This window comes from Ochotona curzoniae, unplaced genomic scaffold (assembly GCF_017591425.1).
Source record: "Ochotona curzoniae isolate NIBS_2020 unplaced genomic scaffold, NIBS_Ocur_1.0 scaffold_1852, whole genome shotgun sequence".
NCBI classification, from domain to species: Eukaryota; Metazoa; Chordata; class Mammalia; order Lagomorpha; family Ochotonidae; genus Ochotona; species Ochotona curzoniae.
In genome coordinates, this window is record NW_024467087.1 from 7,904,306 (window position 1) to 7,928,129 (window position 23,824).

General features: G+C 41.5%; 1 protein-coding gene across 5 annotated transcripts in view; it reads left to right on the plus strand.

The window, feature by feature from the left end:
* Window positions 1-810: 810 nt before the first annotated feature.
* MCF2 (MCF.2 cell line derived transforming sequence) overlaps window positions 811-23,824 on the plus strand; it is a 70,246-nt gene continuing 47,232 nt past the window's right edge. For 2 of the 5 annotated variants that reach the window (XM_040999491.1, XM_040999492.1), the window contains exon 1: window positions 16,756-17,169. In XM_040999491.1, the coding sequence (XP_040855425.1) occupies window positions 17,119-17,169 (51 nt within the window). In that variant the 5' untranslated portion in view covers window positions 16,756-17,118. Of the gene's footprint in view, window positions 874-8,993; window positions 9,109-12,200; window positions 12,292-16,755; window positions 17,170-23,824 lie in introns of those variants that run through there. The other 3 variants (XM_040999490.1, XM_040999493.1, XM_040999489.1) reach the window with 3 other exon arrangements.

The window sequence follows — 23,824 nt, forward strand, 5'->3', positions numbered from 1 at the left end:
AAGTATTCTTGTCCCTGGAAAAAGGACAGGTATTAAACATTGATTTTTGGCCCCTATAGAGTTCATTAAAATTGAGTATTACAAGTTAACCCTTAAGATCTAGGACAACTAAGACTACTGAACAATGCATGGGCCTTGCTCCATCTTTAATGGTAAAAAATGAATTAGTGCGTTGCTGCTTTATGAGCAAGGGCTAGTATGCTAGACATTTCACAGTTATTTGGCACACCAGCTTGCGAGGAATATTGTTGTGCCCCAAATTCTGGAAGAGGAAGCAGATTCAGAGAGCTTGCCCATGTTTGTACAGCCAGTAATGCAACAGGCAGAGGTTAGAGCCTGGCTACATGTGCCCTATCAAGGTCTTCTCCTTAGACTCTTTTGTCTAAGATGGGATCAGAATATCTACTTTCAGATTCTTTCAAGGATCCCCTAAAATAGAAGATCTGAGATGCAATCTGTGAAAGGCATTCTCAGAAGGCGACAACGATCGGCTACAGTGTTTGCACATGACTGTCTACCCTTAGCATGAAACCTGTGGTCAGGCCCCTTGGCTGCTTGGCTTTCTGGTGAATGAGCACGGATGTTTGAGAAGCAGGTCACTGGTCTTACATACCCAGGGCTGTGTTCAAGAGTGTGATTCCCTTGCCATGTTACTAAGAGGAGGAGAGGAACTCAGTAGTGTGTGTGCGGACATAGTTCTGTGTGACCCTCAGACATCTTCCCAGCGCGGTGAGCGAACGTGTATGTTTCAAGCTGTACTTTTAACGTGGGTGTTGTTTTTTTTTTTTCCCCTGTCTCTTACAGAAGCTGAGCTGCTCCTCCATGTAAAGGACATCAAGCATTTCTTAATGCAAGACATTGCCTTCTTGTCTGGTAAGCCCACTGTGACTTGGTTAACACATAGCTACTTACCAGATGAACCGCATATATATATACATATATAATATATAATACATGTAAGCATATGTATGCTGCATGTATAACATGTATATGTATATATTTGAGAATTGCTATTTCAATATTACACTTATATATTGTGTACCTCATTGCTAAACAAATGGACATTTAGAGAGTAGAGATTTTAAACAATTAAAAGATCCGTACATGTTTAGGTATGTGATAAAGGTAATGTTACCACTCCTTTATATTTGATGTTCAGAGGAATCTTCCAAAACCCATGCTAGGTGAAGTTAGAATCTATCTGCTAGGTGAGTGGCGAGTCCTGTGAGGGAGTGGCTGCTGCCATAGCTTCTTTGAGATTTTTTTCCTTCACCATTATTGCTCTGATTACTCAGACATGTATTACAAATACTGGTGAGTCACCCTCATTAACCAGCATGCACTAGGATTTGTTTAAACAGTCCATTTACATAAAGAAAGTTTACTTTGCTGAAATATGTATATGCATTTTCACATTTAGAAAATTTTTGTTTCTCCTCTCCCTATATGTATGTGTGTGTATATATATAACATGAAATTTATCACATTAACCATTTGACGAGTGTTCATGAGACAGGTGTTTGAGGAAGTCACCGGTTGGGATGCTCGCATCCTACATTGGAGCGTGTGGGCTAGAGTGACCCGTAGGCTTCCAACTTCCTGCTAATGAGCATCTTGGGAGGCAGCGACTCATGTCTCATGTATTTGGATCTCTGCCACTAATAGGGGAGGTTTGTAGTATACAGGGAAAGAAGCAGCAGCTCTCTCTTTCAAATAAATTGGAAACACCTAAGCAGAAAATGACAAAGAAGGATATGTTTCAGCGACATTAAATATATACACAATGATTTTCTGCTGCCCCCACCCCAAAGTTATTCTTATTTTTATGCAACCAACTTTACCATTATTTCCAGAGTATTTTTTTCCTTGTTGAGTTGAAACTCATTCCATTTCTTCTTCCCCTTAGTCCTTGGAGACCATAAAGTTTCTATCTTTGTAAGTTTGACTATTCTAGGTACATGTAATAGCAGGAACTGCATGATATGTGTCTTTCTGTGCCTGGCTTATTTCTTTTAGTATCTTCAAAGTTCTGTGTTGTAGCATGTATCAGAACTTCTTCTTTTTCAAGGTCAATTAACATTTTATTTTACATGGACTGTTATTTTGTATGTACAGGTATATACAACATTTTGTTTATCCATTCATCTATTTGGGTTGCTTCTTCCTTTGTAGATCAATGCTTCTGAAATAGAATCATATATAGTTAAGACTATATGAGTATGGTAAGCCACTCCTCTCTTTTTCTGCTCAGATTCTGGGCAAAGTTTTTTTTTTTAAAAAAAGGTTTATTTATTTATTGGAAAGTCAGATATACAGAGAGGAGGAGACACAGTGAGAGAGAAGTAAGTGCAACTGCCAATGCTATGCCTATCCGAAGCCAGGAGCCAGGAACTTCTTCTGGGTCTCCCACACGGGTGCAGGGTCCCAAAGCTTTGGACCGTCCTCGGCTGCTTTCCCGGGGCACAAGCAGGGAGCTGGATGGGAAGTGGAGCTGCTGGGATTAGAACTGGCACCCATATGGTATCCTGGCGCGTTCAAGGCGAGGACTTTAGCCGCTAGGCCACGCCGCCGGGGAAAGTTTTACATTACAACATGAATGTTACTTTCTGATACTAGATTAATCTATATAATGAAACATCACATTCATCATATTAAACAGATAAAGAATGTTTTGCCAGTATATGCATATTTTTATGAAAATTAATGCTTCATAGATACTGATTTCAGGAAACTTTCTCCTTTCAAATATCTGCTTCTAAAATGACATATACTTAGTTTACTAAAAAAAAAAAAACATTTATTTATAGATAATCCTAATTGGACACTGAAATCTGGTCTCTGCTTTTATGATTATAATTAGTTGTGAATTAATGGTAATTCAATTGATTTCGTTTTATATTTTATAAAGTGACATAAGTGTGTGACTCTAGCAGTTCTTCCTCCCCCAATCTATACTTTTTAGATTATGCTAAATTTTTAATGTTAACATAATTGAGAGGAATGCACACCCACGTGGGTCCCCAATTAGGATGGGGAGGGTTGAGATATGGAGGAAGGTGGATGAAAGAAATGTTTTGTCAGCAAAGCAGGCGTCGCCGCGTACCCCCAAGCCAAGCGGAGGGACTAGGGTTACAAAACAGACAACCCACAGTGGGTCATTCTTGTAAAGAGGATGCCGATTTATTCAAAGTCAATCCACATCTTTTATAGTCTGCTTGGCTCCTCCCAGTATTTTCCCACTGCTCAAGCAACACCTAAGCTCCCGCGAGGGCATGTAAAAGGGGAAGCAGGAAGGAGGGAACTTGTTGTCAAGCCAGGGGCTAAATGTGTCAGGCCAAGATTGCCCATCCTGTTACACCTTGAGAAACAGCTAAGCTGTGGAGTTAACCCTTGGGAGACCGGGGCCTACAATGTTTCAATTTGTTTTCTCCTGTGTCCGCAAGGAGGGAGAGGAGGGCACTCTTTACTGTCAAACTACATCAGCACCCAGGGATGGGAGACAGTCACTTAATGACACCTTAGAGGCTCTGATGTGGGGAAGAAGTAACCCCAGTATGTTACTTGAGTGGTTTTGATTGTTCTGAGACATCATTGGCTTTGTTGCATTGGGTTGAGAAAATCCCTCCAAGGTCTGTTGGCTGCCCAAGTCCACCTTAGTTCATCCACTGGCCCAGGAACATGTTGCAAAGCTTGGCTAGAAGAGTGATGCAGCCTGTTCTTCTCTTCATCCTCTGATGAGGCATCAATGTCCCCTGCTGGCCTAGATGAGCTGGTCGTCATGTCCTTTGTGTGCAGCTGGACATGCCATCCACTGTATAGGCGTCAGCAATTGAGCAGGCCCAGTCTCAACACATGCACTCCAAGGCTAGACCACACATTGTGACTTTCCCTGTGTCTGAGTTTCAGTCTAGCGGTCTAGCTGGGGAGTCTCCCAAGAAGCCTTGCTTGAGGTGTCCTCAGACTTGACTCTTTTGTATGAAAGCCAGTGCAGGATCAGGTTTGGTCTGTCACCTGCGCCAGCCAAGGCACAGGTGGATGCAGCTACCTGGTCACTTCTACCCCAATTCCCATCTCTCATGTGAACTGATAGGTGATGTAGCCTAGCTCAGCCCAGTCTGTCACAGTCCCTGTCTTCACTCACATCAGAAGTCGCTGTTCCTAGTAGGGGAGATACCCGATAACCCCCAACAAGTCTGCTCCCAATCATAGTATTTGCATGTGCTGTTATGTGCTGTGGCCTACCCAGTCTATTCTACATCCTCTCTGGCTCTTGTGTACAACCATGGGTGCTATAGCTTAGTCAGCCTGATCTACTTACAGACCCAGGAGACGTGTATGCCAAGGGGTGCTTCACCAGCCTGGCCTGCTCCAGGCCCTGCCTCTCATGATCACCAGTGGGAGCAGAGGAGTGCCTACTGTTTCTTTACCGGGCCTGTTTCCAGCCCTGGATCTTGCACCTGTCAAGGGGTACTGCGGCCAAACCTAATGTGACTCTCACCCTGTCCTGGCACTTGCCCAGTGAGTGTTGCAGCCACCCTGGGCTGGCCCGCACCCAGTCTGGCTCTCATGCCAGCGAGTACAACAGTCTAGCCCAGCTTGCCCCCCAGCCCAGTCTGGCCCACCCACAGTGTATATTTTTTTTTCCATGGTATGACTTATCAAAACTCAACTGAGTTTTAAAAGTTAATTGGAAAAACTTCAGAAAGGAACAATTCCTAGGTATTGTTATACACTATTCTGAATGACTTGTGAAATTTCCTGCCCTGCTATGCCATCAAGCCTGGACTGTGAATCATCCCCTTGTCCAGCCCTGTGTATCCACGATAAATGTGCTATCCACCAGTCAGTTGGCTGTCATGTTTATTACAGTGCAGATGTTCAAATAATTCTTACTATACTTAATAATGCCCCTCAAGATTAAGAGTACTAATCTAAAGAAGGTACCAGGGTATCAACTGTGGTACTATGTGGCAAACCATAGGGACATGTAGAAAAAAAAAAAGAGTATTGTACATAGAGGTTTGCCCCTAATTATACCTGCAAGTCTTGAAATGCAGACCCTGTGGATAAGAGGGTAAGAGCAGGTGCTCTAGTACTGTCCAGGTAAGTTAAGGAATATTTTAAGCTTACCTTTCAGAGTTGGAATTTTAAGTTGAAATCACTAATGTTTCCCAGACAAATAGAATCATCTCTGGGCATCGTCCCTGGCCTGTACTTGTTCCTATCTGCTTTGCAACTGTTTTAAAAATGTTACTGCCTATCTTTTTCTTTTTCTTTTTTTTGAAGAAAGCATTCCCTGTGGGAAGATAAAATTATAACTACCCTGTTTAGAGTATAAACATCTCTTTTATTCCTTTGTTACAAATTTACCATCTTGTACAATAGTTGAAAGCACCCAATGGTAATAGCAGTTTATAGGCTAGCCAGGGATGATTTACGCTTACAGAAGCCACATATTATTTTTTAAAAAGATTTATTTTATTTTTATTGGAAAGTCAGTTATATAGTGAGGAGGAGCGACAGAGAGGAAGATCTTCTATCTGCTGATTCACTCCCCAAATGAGCGCAATGGCTGGACCTAGACGAGCTGAAGCCAGGAGCCAGGAGCCTCCTTTGGATCTCCCATGTGGGTGCAAGGTTCCAAGACCTTGGGCGTCCTCGACTGCTCTCCCAGGTCATAAGCAGGGAGCTGGATGGGAAGCAGGGCTGCAGGGATTAGAACTGGCCTCCATATGGAATCCTGGTGCATGCAAGGCAAGGATTTAATCACTAGGCTACCAAGCCAGACCCCACGTATCATTTTCTTTCAGGTAGTTTGCCTAAATTCTACATGGTTCCATCCTTAACTAGAGTGCTCACCACCTTCATTGGCACCTGTATAGTTATATTACATACAAGGTGTATATTAACTTTACATTACTTATATAAATAGCTCTATGCTGTACTATTAGAGGCTCTTTATTTGCTTGATCTCTTGGCTCGGACTTATATACTCATTCCTTTGAGTTCTTTGAAAACTTGAGAGTGAAAGCCCTCACCCCCAGCGCTATCTTCGCTCTGCTCTTCCATTTCTAGCGTATCACACGGTAAAGGTTCATCATCACTTCATGTAATATTTTGGAGAAGTTTCCTTAGAAAGATAATTTTGGTACAAGGCTTCTCTCTTAAGACTCACGCAGATAATTTGAATTTCTTCATGTGTGTTAAACAAGAGTATGTTTTCTGCTTTTGCTGGATGAAGTAGTGTAGGGCTCATATTGTTTGAGGGTTTTGTTCATAGTCTCCTTACGATCAATTAGTGAGAGACAAGTGGTGAGATTTTTCTATATTCTGTCATCAGTTTTGCTTCATGTTTTTGTTTCATTATTTTAATTCGTTTACAACAGATTCGGTGTGACTCTAGATATAATTCTAAGAACATAATGGTATTTTTAGACATAATATTGCGTTCCTCCTTCCTTTCACTCTCCTTCCTTATTCCTTTTGTTCCTTTTTCTTTAGGTTAGGAGATAATATATTAAATTTGTGTTAAAGTAAAAGGGTTTACTCTTAGTTATTTTGAAAAGTTAAAGTTCTAGTTATTATGATATTATTCAGTGCAGCTGATTCCCACAACCGGGTTCTTCACCATGAGCTGAAAACTCCAGATGCAAGGAGGTATATTAGGAGGTTGCTCCAGCAGGCAGGAATGGGGTGCAGGTGGTGGGGGAACAGCGCAGGCAGGCGGGGGTGGGGGGTGGGAGAAGGTGGAGACACCTGGGGCCCTTTATGTTCAGGTGAGCCTGCAAGTTGTGTGTGTGTGGGGGGGATTGGGAGGGATTGAGGGCAGGCCCCAGGGACTTGGTGCCTGCAGGTGAATGCCTGGGGATGATTGGTGAGTGGGCGGGGTTGGGAGATTGGGGGTGAGATTCTCAGGTGGAATGCCGGGTTACATCTGATTGGTGGACAGCTAGACCTACGCCAATTTTGGGAGCTGCGAGGAAGGAATGGCGCAAGGCAGGGTATCTATCAGTCTTCACGGTGACCTTCAAATCGCTCCTCACACTACTTCGCCAAATGACAAGTTTAACAAGTCAAAACCAAAAATAGTTTAGTGGAAATACAGAAAATAGCTATAAACAATAATTGAAGGGGAAAAAAATGACCATTTCACCACATACAATAAAGTTCAAAACAAATCACAGGTCATTCACTTATTATGTGCAAAAGCATTTAATTACAGAATTCTGTTTGGGTGGCCATGCAAAGGGGGGGGTGAAACTGCCTTGAGGTGGTTGGAGAGATGTCTGCCAGGCCTTGCCCTGCAGCGGGAAGCTCCTGTGGCCTTGCCAGCAGGGGACTGTTCTCTTCACACCTTCATGTCATCCACACCCACTGCATGGACCCCAGCATGAGTTGATTGTCATTGTTAAATGACAATATTCTTTTTTCAGTTTTAAAAAAGATTTATTTGCTTATTTTAAAAACCTGAGTTACCAGGAGAGAGGGAGAGATGAAAGGATGGGGCAGAGAGAGAGATTGAGCTTTTGCTGCTGATTTACTCCGCAAATGGCTGTAATGGCTAACGCTGATCTGGTCTGAAGCTGGGAGCCAGGAGCTTTTTCCAGGTCTTGGGCCATTCTCTGTTGTCTTCCTGGGTACAGTATCAGGGAGATGGACTGGAAGTGGAATAGCCAGGACAGGAAACAGCCGATATGTGATGCTAACTTAACGGGTTGCATCTTTACTTGCTACACCAAAATATTGGCCTCTCTTCAAGATAGTTTTGCCTCTGAAATTGACTTTGTGTAATGTTAGGCACTGTCGTTTTGAGTAACATTGGCATCATATACCATTTTCATCGCTTTGCTTTATTTTTTAAAGATATATTTACTTTTATGGGAAAGTTTACAAAGAGAAGAAGAGATTTACAAAGAGAAGAAGAGACAGAGAGGAAGATCTTCCATCCGATGATTCACTTCCCAAGTGGCTATGAAGGCCAGAACTGAGCCAATCCGAAGCCAGGAGCCAGGAGCCAGGAGCTTCTTCTGGGTTTTTCACATGGTTGTAGGGTCCCAAGGCTTTGGGCAGTCCTCGACTGCTTTTCCATGCCACAAGCAGGGAATTGGATGTGAAACAGGGATGGTATCCTGGCGCATGCAAAGCAAGAACTTTAGCTACCAGGCTGTCACACTGGGTCCCATCATTTTGCTTTTAATATGTTTTTATTTTTATACTTGATGTGTTTCTTGGAGACAGGATACAGTTGAGATTTATTTTGATGAATTTTGACTTTTAATTTCTGAATACATTCACAATTACCATGATTATTCATTTGGTTGTGTTATAATTTATCACCTTACTGCTTGTTTCCTAATTGTCTCATTAATTGTTTATCATTTAAAATATTTAAAGTTATTTTTATATATTCATCTGCAAACAGAGACAGGACTCTCATCTGCTGGCTCACCCAAAAAATGACCAGAATATTTGGAGGTTGACTGGGCTAAAGTGCGAAGAGCAGACAATGCAAGGCTCTAGCTGCATGAGCCATCACTGCTATTGCCTAGAGCTTACAGAGACAAAAAGATGGAGTCAGTAGCTGGAGTCCAGAATTGAACCCATGAACTTGAAAATGAGATGTGTCCTAATCACTAGTATAACTGCTTGTCCCCACCCCTTTTAAAAATCATTTCCCTTCTCCATTTCTGCTTTCTTTTGGACTGATTTTTTAAAAAAATTTATCTCCTTTGCCACTGTCATATTGTATTGCTGATTTATTTAAATGATTGCTTATCTTTACTTACTTAAATTTAGGCAAATACAAAGAATTATAAATAAGACTTTAGGAAAAAAAATTTCTTAACAAGCTAAATTCAAAGGCCTCTCTGTATCTTTCCTCCTAAAATAATTTAACTAGTTTCCCTCAAATCTAAAATTCTGTTATTTACACTGTTGCCATATAGATTGCTAATTTGGTTGCTTTATTGTTATTATTACTTTTATTATTTTAGGTGGCCGGGGAAAGGACAATGCTTGGATCATTACATTTCCAGAAAACTGTAATTTCAGATGTATACCGGAGGATGTCATCGCAAACGTTCTCATTTATCTGACGTCTGTTGCAAGGTATAGTATTTCATTATATTTTATTCAATTTATTTTATATCAAATATTCATTTATTGTCATGAGAGGAAAAATGCTTATTAGTGTAGCTCTTATTACTATTATGAATAATTAGAAGATTTACTGAAATTGCTGTACAAAATGGGCTAAGCCCCACTGGTGCTTGTGAGAGCCAGGGTGGATGTAGGACAGACAGGTTGGACTAAGTTTCCACTCCCGCTGAACTGTGTGAGAGCTGGGTCTGGGGTGGACCAGGTGTGGCTGTGCTATAGCACCAGATAGTAAGAACTGGAATGGGTGTGAGCTGGTTGGGCAGGACCACTGTTCCTGCCAGGACAAGAGGTAGAGTAAGTAAGCCTGCGTCAAGGACCTCCCAGTGCACACTAGACTTGCCACTGGGAGGAGATAGATTCAGGAGTTTTGGTAACTCCTTTATCACAATGCACTCCTTGAAGATGAGCGCAAGAACCAAGGCGAGGAGCAGCCCAGACCAGATCCACACCAGCATGGGTGTGGATCAGGTCTTGTGGGTGGGCAGGCTGGGCCAGTTCACAGCACCCACTGGCAGATGTGAGAACCAGGAAGGGGGGTGGGACAGGCTGGGTTAGGCTGAACACCACCCAGGTTCACTTTGGGCCTAGGACTGCATGAGCTTGAACCAGTGCAGTCCGGGCTGTGCCAAGCTACAACACCCCCTGGCAAATGTGGAGGTAAAGTGGGCCATGCCAGACTGGGCTGCAGCACCCACCAGCACATGTGAGACCCAGTGGGATGGGTGCAAGCCTGGTAAGGGGGCAGGCAATGTGGGTTCCCCTGCTGGGCCACTGCTTACACTGGTGCGCCTGAGAACTGGGACGGGGCGGTGTGAGCAGACCATTCCAGGCAGGGCTACAATACCTGTTGGCCTGCATACGAATTGGGTTAGAGGAAGAGCCAGGCTGGGCTAACTATCTGTATCCACTGGTGCATGCATGACCCAAAGTAGGTGCAGGCTGGTTGGGCTTTGCTGCAACATGAGTTGGCAAGCACTGAGACTGAGAGCAAATCTTGTCAAGGTAGACTGCAGAATCACCTGGAGAGTTCAAGATCTTGGACTGGGAGTGGGCCCAGTAGGGAAACTAAGGGCAACTCTTTGATGGCTTGCAATTCCCACTAGTGAGCATGAAACCAGGGCTGGGGGTGGGCCTGGCTAGACAGTGGTGTTACCCACCTGCATGAGTGTGGGCTGGATAGTGGGTTGGTGAGGCTGAACTAGGCTCCAATGCCCATTGATGTATATGAGAGCTAAATGGGATGTGGGACAGACTGAGCCAGTCTGCTGCACAAACTGGCAAGCATGGGAACTGGGGCTGAGGGAGGGCCTGGGGAGGGTTATTGGGGTCATTCCGGCTAGGCTACAGTTCCCTCTGATGTACATGACCCTGAAGTGTGTATGTGATGGTCAAGTGTGTACGTGAGGGTCAAGTATGTAATAGGCAGGGTTGGGCTGGGCCACAGCATCCCTTGGTTTGAGTAAGAGATACGGCTGGAGACACACAATTGACCCAGCAATTGCAACTACCAGTGTGTGCATAGGTTGATGTGGGTGACGAACTGAGCCAGACCCCGTACTGGCAAGCACACACAAGAGTCAGATCTGGGATCACTTCAGATGAGGTTTCTTTGGGATCCCTCCAACTGAATTCAGTTGGACCCAGAACTCCAACCATGGGAGAATTGCAGGATAAGTGGACTGACTGTAGAGTGCATGTGTCAGAACTGGGCCTCCTCAGTGGCTAAGATGGAACAGTGTTTGGCATACCCAGGTGCACATGGAGGATATGGTGGTTCACTGAGGTCCACAGAAGACATCTGGTACCATAGCAGAGGAAGGAGGGCAGAACAAATTGGACAACTACCCCATCCAAGTGTTGACAGCAAATATCTGGGTGAATGGAGACTCTAAGGTCAACTATGTCAGCCAATGGACCTTGGAAGGATTTCCTAATCCTTGGATCTGTGAGACTGATAGCTTTTCAGAGCTATCAAACCCCCTTAAGCAGAACCCTCAGAACATGCTCCAGATTGGGAACCCTGGGATGACACTGGGTAGCCGTTACCCATTCCTTGGTACTGAGGTAGTTGGGAGGTTGGGTGTGGCTTCTCCCCTTATCTGCCCTCTCTGCCCAGATTCAGGAAGAAGAAAAAGAAAATTTAGAAACAATGGGCTCATCCAGTTTTCCCTATCCGTTGATCCTTCCCATCCTGATCAACTGTACAAACATCATCAAAAATAAAAAGAAATAAAATGTGCTGAGAATCTATGGAAATAAAATTGGGAGTTTATCATTCTTTGTCTCTATGAGGAACATAATGGCTTTAATTTGTTTAGAAGTAAATCTTACCAACCATATCTTCATTTCTTCCAAGAGTAATAAAAAAAAAAAAACTGAGTCATAAATGGACTCGAAAGTGATATTAGGAGACACTAGGAAAATTTTTTTGATATTAGAAATAATTTTCAGTTAGAGAGCTTTAAAATACAAAGTTTCAAATGCTTCCTGGGAGATTTTGTTTACTTTGAAGACAAACATTTTAAAGGAAGTATTTTCCAGAAGATTCTGATAGGACACACAAAGGATGCTACAATTTGAACAAAGATCAGACTCCGGAAGACTAAATTTACAGTGTAGCTGTTGAAGGTTGAAGGCAGAGCCTGATTTCCGTAGGGTAGTGGTTATCAAGTAGCAGAAAAGAGTCCTTTCGGGGATGGATGAATGGCTGCTTGTCTCGTGGTAGATTGCATTAAAATTGAATCTGATGCTGTAAAGGACATTTTTTTTTTGGGCTTCCCACACTCTACATTCTACATCAATTTTCATGCCTGTCTTCATTATGATTATACTTTCTATTCAAAAGAATGACATTAGCACTTAAAAAAAGTGTAGTGAGCTGGGAAATATAGAATCAAACTGTTCTTTTAGAGCACTTTGCAGACTTTCTGAATCCAAATTTGTCTTCATTTCAAACTTCAAATGTAAATAAAATATAGAGTTATTACAAGCATAGCAAATGCAGGTTATTATCAAGAAAAGTGTATTATTTCCTCTTATAGGAAAAATGGATCTGACTCCCGTTTTACCATTATTCTGGATCGAAGATTGGATACATGGGCTTCTGTCAAAATTTCTCTTCAAAAAATTTCTGTAAGTACCTATAAGTGATTTCTAGTTTTTGTTTTACATTTTGCTTTCTGTTTTGGTGACATCAATTATTTTGGTACTGATGAACACAATAAAAATATCTTGGATGATGAACAGGGAAAGTATGAAGAAGCATGCTAGAGGAGACTGCTTGGAAAGAATGCAAGGATGAAGAGTTAGTGGTTCACCTTATGAGTGGGAGGGGACTCATGGCACTGTGTATGTTTCAGAACAAGGCAAGTTTTTTTTTTTTTTGTGGTGAAAAGAACTGTGTTGTATACTCAAGTATAAAGAAGTTTGCAACTATTCAGAAAATGTACCTTTCAAGTTTTTAGAAAGTATTCATTTGTCCATTTATTTGAAAGGTAGAGTTATAGAGATGGAGAGAGACATATCTTTCATCAGTTGGTTAACTCTTGAAATGGCTATAATGGCTGTGGTTGGAACAGGTTGAAACCAGGAGCTTGGAACCTGGATTTTCATTTGGGTTTTCACGGCCCAACCGCAAGGGCCATCCTTGGCTGCCTTCCCACATGCATTAGCGGAGAGCTGGATCTGAAGTGGAGCAACCAGGATTCAAAGCACTACTCCTGTTGGATAATGGTTTTGCAAGCAGTGGTTTAACTTGCTGTATGGCACAATGCCTAACAGAATATCATAAACTGAGGGCTTTATATTACAGAGAGATTTATTTAACTGTCAATGTTGGAGACAACAGTCTTAAGATCAAGAGGGCTTGGGCCAGGCATTGTGGCCTAGCGGCTAAAGTCCTCGCCTTGAACGCGCCATGATCCCATATGGGCGCCAGTTCTAATCTCAGCAGCTCCACTTTCCATCCAGCTCCCTGCTTGTGGCCTGGGAAAGCAGTTGAGGACGGCCCAAAGCTTTGGGACCCTGCACCCGTGTGGGATACCCGGAAGAAGTTTCTGGCTCCTGGCTCGGGATTGGCATAGCATCAGATCGGCATAGCATCGGCCGTTGTGCTCACTTGGGGAGTGAATCATCAGAAGGAAGATCTTCCTCTCTGTCTCTCCTCCTCTCAGTATATCTGACTTTCCAATAAATAAATAAATCTTTAAAAAAAATGATCAAGAGGGCTTTCTGTTTGGCCTCTGATCAGGATCTCCTTGGCTGCGTTACAACATGGCAGATTCCGTCATTTCTGGTAGAGGGAGATAGTATAAGGCAAGGCAGGAAGCCTGGGCAATTTGGGGGCCACGTTTGGTCATTTGCTTCTGTGAGAACTAACCTGGATCTAGTAAGAATTCCATTAATCTCTTCTAAGGCTTAGGCCTCCACTGACTGAATGGACTCCAGTTAGACCCTGCTTCTCTCTACCACCTGTTGCATTGCCATGCTGAGAAGTGTCTAGCACAGGAAACCTGGGACACATTAGGAGACAGTGACATGGTCTTACACTTCTCTTTTCCTAGAAGATGGAGGATATGAGAAACTTCAGATTGCTTCTGAGCTTGCAAGACTGAATTTGTCTGCAGAAGTACCATGTAACCAAATTCTAACAGATAGGCTCAATAAAATGTTTACTTGGTCTCTGGACAGACTCAGGAGGCCATTCCTATTTTAGCAAGTTGATTCAGTTGCAAGCAGAACAAAAGTGTATATTGTTGAACTTCTGAGTCAGTATTTTTTTGCTATTGCTATCTTGTCAACAAACAAAAATATACTTGCACTGATATTGTAAAATGAATGAGAGCATTATTTTCTTCACAGCCAGCTTGCATTATTCCACATCTTGGCAAAAAGTCCGCAAAGTTTTATTTAAAGTTTTATTTTTCTAAGAGGTGTTAAATCTTTTTTTTAAATTTATTTATTTTTATTGGAAAGGCAGATATACAGAGAGGAGGAGAGGCAGAGAGGATCTTTCATCCGATGATTCACTCCTCAAGTGGCTGCAACGGCCGGAGCTGTGCCAATCCAAAGCCAGGAGCCAGGAACTTTTTCCAGGACTCCCATGTGGGTGCAGGGTCCCAAGGCTTTGGGCTGTCCTTTTCTGCTTTCCCAGGCCAAAAGCAGGGAGCTGGATGAGAAGAAGGAATGCTGCGATTATAACTGGCACCCATCAGGGATCCTGGCATGATCAAGGCGAGGGCTTTTAGCTGCTAGGCCACAATGCTGGGCCCAAGAGGTATTAAATCTGAAGAATGGAGAGTGGAGCTAATGCTAGTATCAAATGAGCTACCAAAAATTGTGGGGCTGATGCTATGGCATTCTGGGTAAAGCTGCTATCTGTGATTCTGGCATTCCGTATGGCACCAATTCAAATCTCAGTTGCTCCACTTCTGATCCGACGCCCTGTTAATGCGTCTGGGAAAGCAATGTAAAATGATCCAAATGCTTGGGCCCGTGAACCCACATGGGACACCTGGAAGAGGCTTCATCTTGTCCCAAGCTGCTGCTGTTGCCACCATTGGGGGAGTGAAGCAGCAGATGGAAAATTCTCTCTCTCTCTCTCTATATATATATATATACATATATATATACACACACACACACACACACGTATATATCATCTCTCTCTGTGTAATTGCTTCAAATAAACAAATAAGCCTTTAGAAATAAAGTAGCAATACTTTCATATTTACTAAATAATATCGATTTTTGAATTTTCTCTCCTGTTTAAATGCTACAGGCAGGTAGTATGATTAGCTCAGAGATGATGAAATTAAATTAACATGTATACTTTGGAAAGGCTACATGCTGTGACATATTTAAGTACTGAAATAGCTGGAGCAAGAATTTAAATTTCATAAATTCCAGTTGATGTCCTCTCTACTTGGATAGACGAATTTAGTGTTTCTGAGACAACGCTCAAGGACCCGAGCCATCCTCCACTGCTTTTCCAGACCATACGCAGAGAGCTGGATTGAAAATGGAGCAGCTGGCACATGAACTAGTGTCTGTAGTGGATGTTGGTGCTGCAGACTGAACCTGAGCCTGTCATGCCGTGTTTCCTGCCCCTGCTCCTGTGTTTTAACACTGGTCTTTAGCCTTGTTGGTCAGACCTTGATTTATGCCAATCACAAATCATTTTATACTAAAGGTAGCATTTGCTGTGAGAGTATTTTTATTGCCTAGCTGTTTTCTTTTTAAAACAGATTTATTTATTTGAAAGGCAGAATTATAGAGAGAGGGAAACAAACCCAAACCCAAATACACACATATATGCCGAGAGTGAGAATGTGAATCTTTCATCCGCTGCTCCGTTTGGGATGCCCGTTTCGTTTGGGATGCCCGTGTTGCAGACGGCGCTTTGGCTGCTATGCCACAATGCTAGCCCATAGCATTTCTCCTTTTCTGGCTGATACTGTACGCCATGATTGCATCAACTTTCACTATGTGATTGTTGGCACGTGTCATCAGTTTTTTTCATAAAGTTTTATTTTTGTTAACAGGAGAGGTTGCTTGGAGCTGATGTGTCTATCTCTCACTCTCTTTTCCCCATGAAGACTAGGTCTTGGTTCTGGCCACATGGAGTAAGCAAGTGACCCTGACTTATTTTGTGGGCAGTGATAGTTCCATTTCTGTTTCCCCTGAGGCTGTTCTCTCAGTGGAGAGAAACCAGCTAAGCCCATCAGAGCACTTAAGAGTCAGAGTCCCTTTCTTCTCATCACTACCAACCTGATGGTGATTGGGCAAGAATGATGTGGTAGAGGATGTGATGGCGTGTGAATGGCTGTAGGTTAATTTAGGTGTTCTTTGCTTTTTACGAAATGTTTTAAATGTTTCTGCCTGTGATATAGCTTCTATAACCATAGTCAAGGCTCATTAATTTTATCTTAACCATTATTAATGAACACTGTCTGAAATAAAAAATACTGAAAGTAAGCTTTTATGTCAGGGGGAATAGTTGGTATTTGGCAAGCATTTCTGGTGAAAGCTGTGGTGTATTTCAAATGTGTGTCTATGAAATAATCATACGATTAAATTTGAAAGCCTTAATATGCAGATTCAAGGATAATTGAAATCAGATTATAATTCATGATGAGAAGAAATATTTTTAAATATTTTTAATTGGCACATAATTATACATGTTAAGGTTACTGTGAAGTGTTGATTCATATGTACACTGTGTAATGAACAAATTAAATCAAAGCATCTATTACTTTAAAAATTTATCATCATTCTGCTGTGAGAACACTCAAAATGCTCTCTTTTAGCTATTTTAGGGAAAGGTTAATTTGGGGGAGAATCCTAAACATCTTACACAATTTGTTATTTTTATATTATTATCAAGAAAGTTTACAAACAAGATTTACAGCAAATTTACAAACTATAACCTTTTTCAGAATATGCAAATCCAGAATAGAATGTAAAGAAAAAGAAAACCAGCATTGGAATTGAAGTCACAGACTAGGACTGGAGTAAAAGGTTATCAGTTAATACTACCTTCACAAAGATTCTTCTCATTCCACCTTAAAAATCCAATTGCGCATAGCAGAAAGCCTTTCCCATCGAGGCTGCTCCTAGTGGGGGGAGCTTTGGCTGTTTCCTTCCTCCACACTTAGGACATGCCTGATCTTCTTGAGCTGTCCAGCACAAGCTAATCCACAAGGTTCAATCAGGCTAAGTAATTGCGGAATGTGTCAACTCTGAATTACAATGAGCGGCAGGGAACGATCTGTCAGCTGACTAATCAGGGATAGTGGGTTTTTTGCAGTGCTGCCACCGCGGTAATGGAAGCAGCTACAGTAGCTTTGTTTGATCGAGATTTTTGGCTGCCGTTTTTAAATACTACCCAAGAAGCAGCTCATATTTCATCAATGTTGCATTGACAATTGGAAAAGAAGAGAGTAATTGTGCATAGGCGAGATGGCAGAAGCAAATCCCCCGAGAGGCAAGATGAGGTTCAGGAGAAATGCGGTAAGGGCTCTGCCTGCAGTCCTGGAAAGCCTGTATTCCCAAGTTCAAGTGCAGGGATGCTGCAGCATGGTGCTATAGCACAAACTGCTGAATGGGGCTTCTGTAGCTGGATGGAGAGATGGAGGCTTGTATTTGCATGGATATCATTGATGTAATTACTGTGTTATTGACATAGTATAATTTAAGAGAATTGAGATAAAATATAATTTTTAAATCTGAATGTTGTGTTGTAAGTGTGTGATGGAGCTTCGTTATTTGTGTTATTTAAGACCGTATGAATAATTTTGAATAGCTTGGCAATGTAGCATTAAATCATGAGCTAATAGCTATAAAAAGGATCCATTCTTTCCTCTACCATGGTCGAGTAGGGTACGATACTGACAGGTCTTGAGGTTGATTGCAAGGCAGCCCTTCTTGTGTCCTGCCTTCTTGGGTGTATAAGTGAAAGAAAAAAATTGAAAACAGTGATGATTTTGAATGTTATGATTTCAGTTTTTCCTCTCCAAACTTAAACTTCAAAGTAGCAAAATTCTAGCCTGTTGACAACTTTTGATTTTCTTTTATGGAAAAAGAATGTGAGTCACTTTTTGCTTAGGGCTTGAATTTGGAAATCTCTCAGGTACCTTTTAGATATTCTTCCACTTAAATTTTGTTTCATTTTTCAATTATACACTAGATTGCAGAAAATTTTAAGATGACTGTTAGATATATTTTAGAGAAATATTGAAATAACAGTCCATTTAATAACAAATTTGTCATCAATAAGCTTTAAATGCCATGTTTTGCTTTCAAAAATTGAGGTTGTGTTTTTGATATTACGGTTTAAAATGCAAACTTGCTTACTAAAGCATTGAAATAACAAATGAGAATGTAAAAACTGGTTATAGAAAAACATGACATTTTGAAAAGTAAGACTTGATATGGAAAGACGATGAGCATCCATGGTGAGTAAATGATTTATTTTCTAATAAAACTTAGAACACTAATTAAAAATGACACTTAGGCTATGACTGTTGTGACAGTCTTGTGTCTTCAGCGCTGTGTGATTTTGTATTATGAGAATAGTAGCTTCCAACTCCCAGTAGATAATTATTGTGCACAAAAATGCCTGTGCATGTGCTTTGCTGTGTCGTGTGCTGATAGTAGCACTTCTGTTTTCAAAGATAACTGACTTAAGCTTTTACAAAGTTGCTGATTTCTTCAAAACATAAAGATTTTCTCAATGCTAAGCTTAGTCTCATGTCTATATACACACATTAAAAACAAATGCACGTAGGTACTTGCTGAAAAGATTTATATAGCTCTGTGCTACATGTCATACAGGTTGCAAAGACAAGCAATGAAAGGTTCTTGGGCTGAAGGAGCTCTCAAGTGAGTGTAGAGGGTCGACAGGCTCATCAATAACTGCTCCAGCAGAACTCCTTGGTGGGGAAAGACATATGTTTTTGGAACTGAAGCTAGAATATGTTCCTGTTTTCTTTCTTCAATTCTTCTGTATGTTTTTTCATCAGTCATGAGTCACTTGAAGTGCTCCCTAACAACAGACATCTTGAAAATGAAATTGATTAGGTGAAGTACACAGCCATGAACTATGGTGGAAGATTTATTTTGTTTGTATGAATAGGACTTGACCAGAATGAAAAATTTAGCTTTAAAGGGTCTCTGGAGTTGAGGCCATTGCTGGAGATGTGACGGAACCCAAAAGCACAATCCAATGGACTTTAAAGTCCAAAGGAGGACTGAGCTACATACTTGGTAGAAATTGTAATGACTATATCTCAGTAAGAAAGAGTAGGGAGAACAGATACATAGGTGACAAGAAGAGCAAACCATAAGGAAGGAGAAATACATGGAACTGTCTGATCCAAGAGTTCCTTTGGCAAGCTGTGTGGTTGTGTGTGGAGTAACTCATACTTTCTGTGTGCTTTAAGGGAGGGAACGTGGGGGAAGACTGCAAGTTTCTCATGCCTTTGAAAACTATTCTCTATAGTGGGGGATATGAAATTTCCCTGGCACATTTCTGAAGAGGAAGATCATACTTTCTCAAGATCAATAATATGTCAGCAATCTTAATATTATGTCATGATATTATAATGTTACCATTCAGTGCTTTCCAGAATGATTAATTGCTTACAACAACTTGTTGAGAGTGTTATTGCCTTCCCATTTTGCAGATGTCAAGGTCAAATCATTCCTAGGTGGTAAACGGTAAATCTCAGTCTGTAGGTATCCAGAAGGAGCATGCCTGTCTAAGATCCAGTCTGTGCCACTATTTATTTTCTAATCTGTAAAATGGGAACAATACCTACTTGACTGCAATGTTGTGAAGGCTAAATGGGATGGTATATATAACAAATATTACCCATGTGCAATGACTTCCTCTCAAGGCTACCTCTTACCAATACTGCCTTTCTTTGCCATAAAGATATCAAAGAAAAATCTATAAAAATATAAATGGTTTTATGGTAAATAACCAAACTGTATTGTATAGGGTTCTTCATATATTTTGAAAGAAAGAAATAACTAGCATAATTGAAAGTCAGGCCTGCAATATTTAGATTGCACCCAATTAGTTATTAACCAAAGAAATACTAAACCAGGTCAGTTTCTACACGGCAGTAGGGCAATGTTGTCCTGGGTTTGTGTCTGTTGTTGTTATTGTTGTGGTTACTGCCGTCAGAGCAAGGAACTGGGAGGTGTGTGGGCAGGTGTGAAGAGGAGGGAGCGCTGTGTTTTCCTGGAGGGAAAGCGGAGAGGAAGCTTGTCTGCATCTCACCCTGAGGGGCTGGTAAGGCCTGCCGCAGAGACGGGCCGGGACCGCACTCAGGCTCAGAGCCCTAAAAACTGAAGCGCGTGTTCATCTTTACTAAGGTGCCTTTAAGCAGTCACATGTTGGAACACAAGAGCAAAAAATGCCTACCAGCAGCTAAAGCCAGTGCTGTTTCTACTCTCCTGCTAAGTCTTTTCATCTCTTTGCACAGAAAAAACAAAGCAGCAAAATCAAACACGGCTGACTCCTGCTCACATGCCTTTTTTTCTTGACAACTTCTCAAAAATGATTTATAGTTTTAAAATCTAGGGCTTGATTTGGGGGTAAATAGAAATTGTGCTTTTTCATGTTTATATAACCGTACAGATTACAGATTCTTAAAGCAGCATACACAAGAATTTAGAAACGCAGTCCTTTCAAACTGGATTGGGAGACCTCAGTGGTTTTCAACTCTGCTTATATTTGTTGTGATATGTGCCCACCCTGTCATGCGCTGTTCAATTGTTCATTTAGATACTAGATTTTTAGGAGTATCTTGAAACATTTACTTACACAAATAGAAAAAGAAAAGACAGCATCCTCTCTATACCTATATGCATGCCACATAGAAGGATGCAACCGTTTTTAAATCCAGACGATCTGTCAGGTTCACGCAGCCAGCAGCCACAGAGCGGGGTGTCCGGTAGCTGCTGATGGGCCACGTTCAGATACTACTTTTTCCTTTGGAGATTTCAAAGTAGCAGCCCGCAGGTGTGTTTTGTTTAGATCATACAATAGTTTAACAAATTTTTAACTTGGTTCCCATCTTTACAAATCTTGTTTTCTTACAGAAGTTGAATTTCTGGCTTCTCTTGAGAAATCGAAGATTAGGCAATGCTGGGTTCACCTTCTCTCATGACAGCAATGGACATGAATAGTGACTTCTCCCCATTCCTGTCTTGGCTACCCCCACCCCCACCTCATTGCCGTCCCCACCACTTCCTTTGGGGCTTCCTCATACAGCGAGCGTGTGAATGGCTGCTCCACTCTGGGCTTAACTTAAATTCTGTTTCACATAATTTTGCTTATACATGGTAGACAATCAAATTTGTCATCTTTAGATTTCAGGTTGAGATTCTGAAACAGTTAGAAAAACACATTTATTTATTTAAAAGAGAAGATAGGGGAGGGGAGAGGAGAGAGCAGGGGTGGGGATCTCCTCCATCTGCTGCTTCACTTCCCCAAATTCCCAGTATCCCATTAGGGTCTCACATGTGGTTTGTAGCAACCCAAGTGCCTGAGCTATCACCTACTGACTCCAGGTGCATTGAGAAGCAGTTAAATTAAAAGTGGAGGCCAGGGCCCAGTGCAGTAGCCTAGTGGCTAATTCTTCACCTTGCCTGTGTCAGGATCCCATATGGGCACTGGTTCATATCCTAGCTGCTCCGCTTTCCATTCAGCTACCTGCTTGTGGACTGGGAACGCAGTGGAGGATGGCCCAAAACCTTGGGACCCTGTAGCAATGAAGGAGACCCGGAAACAGCTCTGGTCTCCTGGCTTCGGATTGGATCAGCTCTAGCCATTGCGGCCACTTGGAGAGTGAACCAGCAGATGGAAGATCTTTCTATTTCTCCTTCTCTCTGTATATCTGTCTTTCCAATAAAAATAAATAAATCTTTAAAAAAGTGGAGGCAACACTAGATTCCTATTGATCCCATATAGGCTGTGGATATCCTAACTGGTGGCTCAACCCGCTATGCCACAATACCAGCCTGAGTATCAATTCTGAATATGATCCTTGTGTCATCCCTTCTCTCCTTCTCCAAGTGTCTCCTGTTGATGATCAATATGCTTCTATAAGTAAGCGACAAGACTTTAATTCTATCATTCTTAAGTCTGAAAATTTACGTAACCCCTCAAAACCTCAGAATGTTAGCTTCTTATTGCAAAGTAACTTAAAACAACAACAACAAAATTATCATTATAGCCGTGGAGGTCAGACTGAAATTAAGGTGTTGGCAGGGCTGTCTTCCTTCTGAAAGCTCTGGGGTGAGTTGCTTCTTTTTGACTTTTCCAGCTTCTCAAGGCAGCTTCTGTTGTCACACCTCTGCCTCCTCCTTCTCTCTTTTCCTAATAAGGACCCTTTGGGTTAACATTGATCTCATTTTGATAATCCAAAAGTCTTCCTATCTCAGGGCCCTTAGAAAAACCACTTAAGGTGAAGTTCATCAGTTCTGAGAATTAGGATGTGGAGATCTCTGGGGAGTCATTGTTCTGCCTCTTGAACTTGGTTTCTGCAGTTGTGAAACGAGGATAAAGATAGAGCTACTGCTTGTAGATAATAATTCTCATCCCGAGCATTGTTGTCATAATAAGCACTCGATTAACACTGATACTCCTACTCCTGTCCAACCATTCAGTCTCCCCACTCTTAAGGCTTTGAGTGGTTATTTATGGAAGCTATGCAAATGAGCCATTCATGAGGAGTGTGGATTCACTTTTAGTACTAGTGCTTTGGCAATCATGTTTTAAAGTGTCTGGGAAGTGAGAATTTGGTCTAGGAAAAGGTTGCTTGGGATGCTTTCATCCAAAACCATCATCCTGGGTTTGACACCAGTATCCACTCCCAATTCCTGCTGCTTAATAATGCACCACCTGGAAGTGGTGGTGATGACTCGGGGAATTGGGTTCCTGTTGCTCTTCTGGAAAATGTGGGCTGAATTCTTGGTTCCCAGCTTTATCCCCCTCAGTTGCTGTCTTTCAGGTATTTGGAAATCGAAGTTGATGGCTGCCCTCTGTCTGTTTATTTGCCTTTCTGCCTTGTAAATTGACAAGAATAAATAAAGCGGAAGGTTTGTAAAAAATAAATTTAGGACCTGGGATAGATGAAGGGCATTGGAATAAAAAAAGTATGTTTGATTCTTAATAGGGGTGTGAGGAACAGAAACAACATCTGTGATCTAAACTACATGCTTTGGTTTCTGAAGCAAATAACTTTGAGAAATCGATTGAATTGTTTTGTGTTACTCAATTGATGAGTTGTTGTATAGCTATGTAGTTGTTGTATAGATGTTGTATAGATATGTAGTCCCCCAAATGGCTATTGAATTTGGCAATACCTAATGAGTTAACAGAATCTGTGTGTTCTATGATAATACATGTGGTAGCTCAATCAATGTCCTTAAATTATCCTATCATGCAAAATGTTATAAATGTAATGGTAGTGTAAATAACTGAAGTTTTTGTACTTAATAAACTTCTTTCAAATACAGATTTTTTTCGATAAGCAAATTCCTAAACACTTTGAAGGAATTAAGGAAAGAGAATGTGTGATTAAAATAGTCAGAAGGATTTACTTAAATTTCATCTGCTTAGAATGTGGAGTTATCTTTAGGATAGAAGCAGTTTAGATTAAATCACTTTGTCAAATGGAGCAAGTACTGGTTCAATAAGTACTCACCACAATGTACTTGACTTACGAGCAAATGAATACTGCCTACCTTTGCCTAAACTTATTTCCTGACTGATTCTATAGACAGTGATTTCTTTTTCTTTCTTTATGCTTTTCCTTTTCTTCCTTCCTTCTTCCTTCCTTCCTTTCTTTCTTTCTTTCTTTCTTTCTTTCTTTCTTTCTTTCTTTCTTTCTTTCTTTCTTTCTTTCTTTCTTTATTCCTTCCTTCCTTCCTTTCTTTTCTTTCTTTCTTTTCTCCCTCCCTTCCTTCTTTCTTTCTCCCTGTAGTGATCCCTGCTGTGTAATTGGCTATCCCCAGACCTGGCTGTTAGGACAACCTAATCGCCTAGGAATGGCAGAGTAGAGCCCAGGAATCTTGGACAAAGTATTGCCGCAAGGCCCTCCCTATCCCTGTAGAATCTTCCCACTCCTTCCTACGCAATGCACAAACTTGG